The sequence below is a fragment of the Oryza sativa genome, chromosome 1 (genome assembly GCF_034140825.1).
Source record: "Oryza sativa Japonica Group chromosome 1, ASM3414082v1".
Lineage (NCBI taxonomy): Eukaryota > Viridiplantae > Streptophyta > Magnoliopsida > Poales > Poaceae > Oryza > Oryza sativa.
Genome location: NC_089035.1, coordinates 23428955 through 23438368, shown reverse-complemented (window position 1 = coordinate 23438368; position 9414 = coordinate 23428955). Strand labels below are relative to the sequence as shown.

Here is a 9414-nt window from a genome sequence, read left to right as displayed (position 1 = left end):
TACTCTTTTATAGGTCTATTACTTAATTAATCTCGTCATGTGTTTTAGATAGTCTTTTCTTCCAATAGTCTTTATTTTTTATCACCAATTTTAGTTATTTATAAATTGTATTTCTAGTTGAAATCTTATTTTTCTTTTTCTAATTTTAGGGTTTATTTTTTTTATTTCGAATTTTAACTAATAATGTATTGTGTTCTTTTAATATTTTATTATTTATTTTCAATTTTAGTCGTTTCAAAATTGCATTCCTATTTGAACTCTCTTTTTAATCTCGTATTGGGTTCTTATATGTACTCTTATTTCAATATTGCTTATATTTAATTTTGAATTTCAGCTAACTTTAAATCGTATTCCTAGTTGAATTTTTCTTTTTGTTTTTTCTAATTTCGATTTTTTATTTTTTTTATTTCGAATTTTAATTAATCTCATATTGGGTTTTTATATGGACTCTTCTTCCAATATTGCTTAATTTTAATTCTGAATTTTAGTTATTTTTAAATTATATTTCTACTCGAACTCTTCTTTCTTTTTTTTCTACTTTCGGATTTTATTTTATTTTTTATTCTGAATATTAATGAATTTCGTATTGGGTTCTTATATGGGCTCTTCTTTCAATAGTGTTTATTTTTAATTCCGAATTTCAACTATTTTAAATTGTATTTCTAGTTGGACTCTCCTTTTCTTTTTCACCGATTAATGTGGGAATTTCTAGCCTCCACAGCGAACGTGGTGCCTTTTTTCAAGACTGTTTTAATAATATAATAGATTCCAAAGGAAAGGATATGATTCAATCATTTAATTCAAATGCCTTCATAGGAATTTTTCATATAGGATTGAAATCATCTAATTTTCTATGTTTTTTCTTACAAATCAAAGGCACCCCTTAGTTCGGGAGGAAAGGTTGTAAACTTCTCTCCCACGTACGCAAAACGACATACATGTTTAATTAAGTTATAAAAATATTAGTGAAAGGTCCTGTAGCCTAGTGGTTACAAGAGCCTCAGTAACACTTGAGGTCCTGGGTTCGACTCCCTATGGGAGTGAATTTTCCAGGATTTTAACGGCGTTGTGCTTTCAGTGGTAGGCGACGTACCCGTCGACAGCAAGGCACCTGTGGTGACTTCGTCAATCTCTCTAGGGTTTGCCGGCCCAGTCTTCGAAGATGAGGCACCTGTGGTGACTTCGTCAATCTCTCCAGGATTTGCCGGCCCAGTCTTCGAAGATGCTCATAGTCAATCTCTCCAGTATTTGCTGGTCCAGTCTTCGAAGATGCTTATAGGGGTAGGGTTTACTTGCATGTGTTCATAGGAGTGAGTGCGTTAACGGCGTTGTGCTTTCAGTGGTAGGCGACGTACCCGTCGACAGCAAGGCACCTGTGGTGACTTCGTCAATCTCTCTAGGGTTTGCCGGCCCAGTCTTCGAAGATGAGGCACCTGTGGTGACTTCGTCAATCTCTCCAGGATTTGCCGGCCCAGTCTTCGAAGATGCTCATAGTCAATCTCTCCAGTATTTGCTGGTCCAGTCTTCGAAGATGCTTATAGGGGTAGGGTTTACTTGCATGTGTTCATAGGAGTGAGTGCGCGTGCGTTATGTGTGTTTGCGTTGTACTGTGTAATTCTAAAAAAAAGTTATAAAAATATTAATACAATTTTTTTTAAACAACTTTGCTGTATATATATTTTTTAAAACACACACACCAATTAGGAAAACGTGCGAATGAAAAATAATAAAGTAAAAGGTTGGGACATGTACGCCTTTAGACTGGGGACTGTTCCCCCTCCCCTTTAGTCTTAATAACTACCTATCTATAAACTATAACTAATATAAATATTCGGATTTTTCGTGGTGATTTTTCGTCCTTCACCCCGCTGAATCACAAAATCACATATCCACTAAATCATAAAATAAAAAATCCAACAACAATAAATCAAAATCATTCCAGAAAATTAAATCATAAAAACTAAAACACCGGCACCACTGATCAATGGAGGCCAAGCACGCCGCCGTCCCGAGGCTGTGGAAGCTTGGTGGGCATGCCGTTGTGCACCGCAAGTAGGGTGCTGTTGCCAAGGCACTACCGTGAAGAGGTTGCCACCATTGTGCCGGAGAATAGGGTGATGCCGCTGAGAGGGCACCGCTGGCTGGGGGAGGGTGATGTGCGAGGGCGTTGCTCATCGGGATAAGGGTGTTGTCAGCTAGGGAGGAGGCACTGTACGAGGGCACCGTGGGCCGTGGTTGTGGGGGGTGAGGGCGATGGGCTCCAGCGACAATGACGGGAGGGGTGGATCCGGCCTCCACGCGCGCGGTCCGCCGACGGTGGCGACGGGAGGGGCTGATCCGGCCTCCACGCGTCCCCTCCCCCTCCTGCCCGGATCCCGCCGCCTCTCCGCCGATGGCGGCGACGGGAAGGGCGGATGATGGCGTTGGCGGCTGGCTAGGGTTATGGTTCCAGTTTTGATTTTTGGAATTTCTTTGCGTTTTTCATTTTCGCGTGAGGACGACTTAGGCGCCCACATGCGAAAATCAAAATTTCGCATGTGGATGCGTCACCCGCATGGAAAAATCAATATTTCCGTACACCTTTCAGGGCAGACAGTTGGTCAAATCACACGAAAAAAAAATCAGTTTTGACCATATGTAAAAATGTTTTTGTTGTAGTAATGTGCATTTCCTGGATTCTTTTCATTCCAAGCATCCAACAATCGTCCTCCGCTTATCACATCGGATCGGGATTCTTTTCACTCCAAGCATCCAACAATCATCCTCCGCTCATAGCATCAGATCGGGATAGTGAGACAGAAGAAAACGTTGCATATTTTTGGTCATGTGCCCTAAACTAAGCTAAATCGTCGCATTCTGAGTGTTGATCGCATGCGGACATGAGCTTTCCATGCCGCCAGTGCCCGGAGGCTACAATAGCATAGACGAGGAGCTCGAAGTCGCTAAAGAGAAGCGCAACACTACCCCAGAACCATGACTCGACGCGCACACGATGCTTCATCCATGGTCGACCACCCGTGTGTTAGCTAATGTACATCTTAGGTGGACCGTCTCCCATGCTCGATTTTTCTCCATCTTCCGCTCCTCCTATGCATATTATTTTATTTTTTAAATTTAAAATAATTAATACTTAATTAGTTATGCATTAATGACTCACCTCGTTTTACATATCTTCTTAATTTTCTTCTTTTCCCTCTTCTCAAACATGGTCTAAACTTAGGGAATCTAGATACGGTGACAGTAGGATGAGAAAGAGGCACCCATCATAATCGACCTTATTCGGTGGCACCAAACTCACTGATCACGTCTCCTTGGTTGATTTGAGCACATGCCGAGAGGAAAAAGAAGACCAACGACGATGGAATGGGGTCAGTAGTTGATTTGGCCTGTGACAACGGATAGGAGCAGTGGTGAGAAGAAGCGAGGGAGAGAGAAAAACGAGAGAGCTAGAGGATAAGTGTCATCTTACTATTATTTTAATTCGCTAAGATAAAAATCTTATGCTCTTCAATTTAAATATTTATCGAGATAAAAAGCATCGAATGCGAAAAAAATATAAAACTTTCATAAAAGAAAATATAATACAAGATAATAAATGACCTCAACCTATAAAGAGAGTGTGTAATACCCCTTACAAAGTGTTGTGGTTCCAATTTACACTCGTTAGGCTTACAAATATCAGTTTATTTGTTTGTCACGCAAATTTTCGTCTGTCGCCTTATGTGCAAAGGCAACAGTATTTTTCGCCCATCCATTATTCCCATGCTACAATCATCGGGCCCACATGTTATAAGCATCATTTACATGCCACACATGTAGAGTAGACTAATTGTCCAAGAACAAATTTGCTTTTGTGGTCATAGAACACATCATTGATGCTTATGATCAGGCTTAGTTGCTTCGATATTTTTTTTAAGATCAAACAGTACTCATCCCACTACTACCCGGTGCAACGCACGGGCATTTTGCTAGTATTAGTTAATATACTTAACACTAATGATAGTAATTAGGAAAGATTCTGGAGATTTTTTTACTAATAGATTGAAAATATTTTATGTTAGATTTGAAAACTTTTGATTTAAGTTTTAAATTTTAAAGTCAAATTTTAAAAACTTCAACTCAGATTCGAAAACTTTCAACTTGAGAATCGAGATTAGAAAACTTTCAACTCGAGAATCGAGATTCGAAAACTTTCAAGTTCAGATTGAAAATTTTGAAAACTTTCAATTTGAGATTTGAAAACTTTTAACTCGAGATTCAAAAAATTTCAAATCAAGATTTGAAAATTTTCAAATCGAGATTCAAAAACTTTCAAGTTGAGATTTAAAAGCTTTCAAGTTCAGATTTTAAAATTTTCAAATCAAAATTTATAAACTTTCAAACTCAAAACATGCTAAAGATAAAAAAAATCAGAAAAAAGTGGGAAAGAAAAGGAAAAAAATGGTAAAAAAAGGAAAAAAGAGCAAGGAGGCGCGCGCGCTGGCACAGCGGCGCTGGGTCTTCTAGGCCCGAAACGCGCGCGCGTATTAGCGTTTCCGCTTTAGACCCGCAACCAAAATACCCAGCCCACTAAGCCTGACCCGCCCCGGCCCGGCCTGGAAGGTCCCCGAGCACTGACGCGGGCACGGGGCCCACTGCCGACGTGCCAATCCTGGATCCCACACGCTCACGCGAGCAGAGCACGACCGATCTCGTCTCGTCTCATACAAACCCCGCCCGCATCCGCACCCGGATCTGCCACCGCCGCGGCTTCCCTCCCCCCCTCCTCCCGATCCACCCCTCCCGCCGCCGCCACCGCCACCGCCGCCGCCGCCGGCCGGCGAGAGAGACAGGATGTACGGGTGGGAGATGCTCTCGTTCAACATCCACGACGGCTTCCTGGAGGCCATCGTGCGGGGGAACCGGTCGGGCCTCCTCACCGCCGCCGACTACAACAACCTCTGCCAGTGCGAGAACCTCGACGACGTCAAGATGCACCTCACCGCCACCGAGTACGGCCCCTACCTCCAGAACGGTACGACCTCCCTCTCTCGCCGCCGCCGCCCTCTGATCTCCTTTTTTGGGGGGATCGGATCGGATTGGGTAGCGCCGCCATGACTGTCCTGATCGATCGGCGATCCCCGATCCGGTCCGCGCGAATTGCGATGCCAATTTGGGGATTTGGGGGTTGCCCTAATTTGGTTGCTCTTTGCCTGAAATTTTCAAGTAGTTGATTAAGCCCACGATGCCCTATGCTTGCAAGAAACCAAAGTCAATGGATCGCTTTAACAGATTGTTCTGATATGTTGTTTAGCTTGGTCTAGAGTATCATAGGTTTCGCATTCTGTAGGAGTGCAGCAGTTAAAGGATACGATTTGCCCTATACATGTAGAGGGTCGCAACTTAGCTTTTACTAGAGACCACTCGGAAGGGTATATTTTGATCGAATTCCGGTAAACCACTGAGGATTTAGTTATTTTCCTTAGGAATAATTGCTATAGTTCCTAGAATCCACATGTCCCTATTCTTATATGGAATACTGTTTGCGTTGATGCTTGTCGTGATATAATTGCAGTGCATCAGTGCATGCTTGTTACACGCTAATGTGATACATCTGTACTATGAACTTATTTCTGATTAACTGCAGAACCTTCACCCCTGCACACAACTACAATTGTGGAGAAGTGCACTCTTAAACTGGTTGATGAGTACAAACACATGATGTGCCAGGCGACTGAACCACTATCCACATTCTTACAGTATATAACGTAAGCAACAATATTGCTAGGATATGCCCTTTCACTTCTGTTTTGTCTGCACATGTCAATGTGCCCAACTTTAGTAATGCAGCATAGTTTGGTCTGATGAGATAACATTTGCAGGTATGGCCACATGATCGACAATGTTGTACTTATTGTTACCGGAACATTGCATGAGAGAGATGTTAATGAACTATTGGAGAAATGCCATCCATTGGGAATGTTTGACAGGTATTCTGGTGATTTCTTTATCGAATCTGTTGAGTGGAGGTCTTCTTATGATACTAAGTGTTCTTTTTGCCATGCAATAGCATTGCATCTCTTGCAGTTGCTCAAAATATGCGCGAGCTTTACAGATTGGTTTTGGTTGACACACCGTTAGCCCCATACTTCTCAGAATGCATTACATCTGAGGTAAATAGCTGTAACCTTTTGTGGTGTCCAATAAATTACAATCCATTTAATAATTTGAACACCAAGGCTAACTTGATAATGAGAGTTGCCTGAATTTTACAGGATTTGGATGACATGAATATCGAGATTATGAGGAACACTCTTTACAAAGCATACCTTGAGGACTTTTACAAATTCTGTGAAGTATGAACTACACAAATATAGTGGCTTCAACTGTATCCTCCAATTTCATCTAGTGTTCATATTGACTTTTTGTGTTATACAGAAACTTGGTGGTGCAACTGCTGAGATTATGTGCGATCTTCTGTCATTTGAAGCAGACAGAAGAGCTGTGAACATTACAATAAACAGGTAGGTTGCCAAGTTTTTTCTGTTTTCCACTTCAAACCGTATAATTTTGTTACATACTTCCTTGTTTGTTGTTATGTGCACAATCATGTGATACTGACATCTCTCTGTCATGTTTTCTAGTATTGGTACAGAGTTGACTAGAGATGACCGTCGGAAGCTGTACTCCAACTTTGGTTTATTGTAGGTTTCTATTAGAACCAGCTTGATAGTACCTTTTGCCAAGATATGTTTGTAATACTTTTTTTCGACCTCCAGGTATCCATATGGTCATGAAGAACTGGCTGTTTGTGAAGATGTTGATCAGGTTTGTCTTCATTTATGCTCATAGTTCAGTTCTAGCACGTTTTAGTATACATACATCTTCAATTGTTTAATCACATCTTGCTTCTCATATTTGCTTACATTGGCCAACTTAAACTGCTAATATGAAAAATGAACACTATTGGAGTGTTACCAACATGTTTAGCAAAAGGACCACTCATCATACTAAATAGATTTATTGGTAGTCCTATTGAACAAAAATCATGCCCTAGGCCGAGCGCTTCCTCCACAAGAAATGGAGAAGCGTGGTATTCCACGGGAGATGTTTTTGTGGCACACGTATCACGTGTGATGGGCATACATCGAACTTGGTTTTCTGACTGCTCTATATCAACGTCTGTGGAGTAGTTGGTTCAGCCAAGACACAATGATTTTTTTTTTGTATACTGGTATTACATTTATTTGTTTTGAAAATTCTGTGTTGGAACCTTCCTTGAGTAATGGAATGGGCATATTATTACATGGGAGCGCATGGTCTTACACATGTTTTATGCTTTGATCAATGTGTGCCAAACTATTTTTTCTGTGCCTTTCATCTGGAGCAGATTGGAAAGCTGCTTTAGCTATTATATGTTTTGTCTTCTCTTCTATTGTGCCCGTCATTAGTAGCAATAGGTAGTTTTAGTTATTGCCCTTTGGTCTACCATGCTTACTAGTATAACCATAGTTTTGTTCTGGCTTGACGCTGTTCTTTTTGTTAAGTTTGTTGTATAGGTAGATGAAAAAAGAGTGTGGTGCACCATTAGCATACATAAAGAATTCCTGTAAAATATGTTAGTTACACTATATGCATCATCATCACATTACCTTGATTCTTCTTTTTTTGCATCATCATCACCATTACATTGATCCTTCTTTTTTTGGACTTCCATAACACCTTTTTCCTTTTCACATCATGTAGGTCCGTGGTGTAATGGAGAAGTACCCTCCATACCAGGCTATTTTTGCCAAAATTTCGTATGGGGAAAGCCAAATGTTGGATAAGGCCTTCTATGAGGAGGAAGTGCGGAGGCTGTGCTTGTCATTTGAACAGCAGGTATGATTTTCATTGTTTTATATTAGTTACCTTAGGACCTCCATGGTGGGGGTGCATCTGCATTCTCATTTTGGACTTTAATATACCAACTTTCTTCAAGGGATCTTCTAGTTCCACTTACGAGTTTACTCCCTCAGTTCCATAGTTGTCATTTTGGACAACGACAGTCTCCAAAACATATCTTTGACTATGATCTCCTACTATACAATATACGATAAATAAATATACATGTTCTAGTGCCTTCAAACTAAATATTTTTGAAGTTATTGATAGTCAAAGCTCTAATAGTTTGACCTCAACCTTGTCCAAAACGACGGGACTTATGGAACCGTAGGGAGTAATAATAAGCACTCCGCAAAGAGCTAGTTTCTCTTGCTAAAAGAATGCATGTGGCACTGAAGCCTGCATACATGCTTGAGTGCACTCATCTAGTTCTGTTTATTTTATCCCTAGTCCAATATGAGGGGATAACAAACTTGTGAGCATTATGCCACTATTGCGGATTCTCATGCTGGGATCTTTGACTCCATATCTTGTTTGCGCAGTTCCACTATGCTGTTTTCTTTGCTTACATAAGGCTACGGGAGCAGGAGATTAGGAACTTGATGTGGATATCAGAGTGTGTTGCGCAGAATCAGAAGAACAGGGTCCACGACAGCGTTGTGTTCATCTTTTGACCTGCTCCTGCCACTCCACGGATGGTTGTACAAAATGCCAGGTTTGATGATGGCACAATCGGCTGCGATAATTATAAGCACATGACTTATTATGCCCCATTCATTTCTCTTTCTGCTCTGCTCGAAAGCAAGACCATGAGTGAATGTACTATTGTTTTACTTTTTGTAGTAAAATAAAGGCTTGATTATCTTGTGGTAAATTGAATAAATCCTGTCTATTTTGGGAGGCTGTAACTATCAATATCTAGTGAACATGGAACAGTTTGTTGGCTTATTGCCAACATCCAAATTGCGCCCAACTCTGTTTTGGTGCATCAGGTTCTGTTCTAATTTTCTACTTATGTAACCTGACGGAGTATAAAGAGAGAATGTTTCTCTTTTTTGACATTTTGGTACGCTCTTGAGTTGCCTCCGGGAAGATGGTCATGTTTTGGTTTTAACTCACCATTATCGAGTCCAAAGTTTTTGGGAGTGGCTTAACATGTCGTGAGCTCCTGGCCCACATTGCATTTGATTTCCTCCGAGCTTTCAATATTGATTTGAAGAAACTCCCAACTCTCTCTTCTTTTTTGTTTTTTGGAAAGGAGACTCCCAACTCTCTTATGAGACCATCAATCAATTTATCTAGATTTGTACCTTATATTTTAGGATGGAGAAGCAGTTATTAAGGTTTTCTTAACCCTGAAACTTTCCAATAGCAGTTTAGCAAAAGTTCTCGTAGTTGAAAAATAAATCAAAATAATGTAGCGCAAAAGCACTGTATGCCAATCATGATACCGTACAAATTTTGACAATTTGACCATTTGAAAAAACTAATTTTATAAATAAACTGTTGCCAAAACTTATTTCAAAAATGACCGCGTCAAATCGTGTGGCG

General features: G+C 40.6%; 1 protein-coding gene across 1 annotated transcript; it reads left to right on the top strand.

The window, feature by feature from the left end:
- The first annotated feature begins 4693 nt into the window (after positions 1-4693).
- LOC4327660 (probable V-type proton ATPase subunit d) lies at positions 4694-8977 on the top strand. The gene is made up of 10 exons (NM_001409231.1): positions 4694-5014; positions 5627-5747; positions 5862-5969; positions 6050-6152; positions 6255-6335; positions 6418-6503; positions 6624-6683; positions 6759-6807; positions 7726-7860; positions 8406-8977. The coding sequence occupies exons 1-10, from the start codon at positions 4834-4836 to the stop codon at positions 8535-8537; spliced, it is 1056 nt and encodes a 351-aa protein (NP_001396160.1). The 5' UTR covers positions 4694-4833; the 3' UTR covers positions 8538-8977.
- The last annotated feature ends 437 nt before the right edge of the window (positions 8978-9414 follow it).

Coding starts and splice junctions, on each gene's coding strand:
- LOC4327660 (NM_001409231.1), top strand. CDS start 4,834: ATGTACGGGTGGGAGATGCTCTCGTTCAACATCCACGACGGCTTCCTG. Junction 6,153..6,254: donor CAGAATGCATTACATCTGAG/GTAAATAGCTGT, acceptor TGAATTTTACAG/GATTTGGATGACATGAATAT. Junction 6,684..6,758: donor TACTCCAACTTTGGTTTATT/GTAGGTTTCTAT, acceptor TTCGACCTCCAG/GTATCCATATGGTCATGAAG.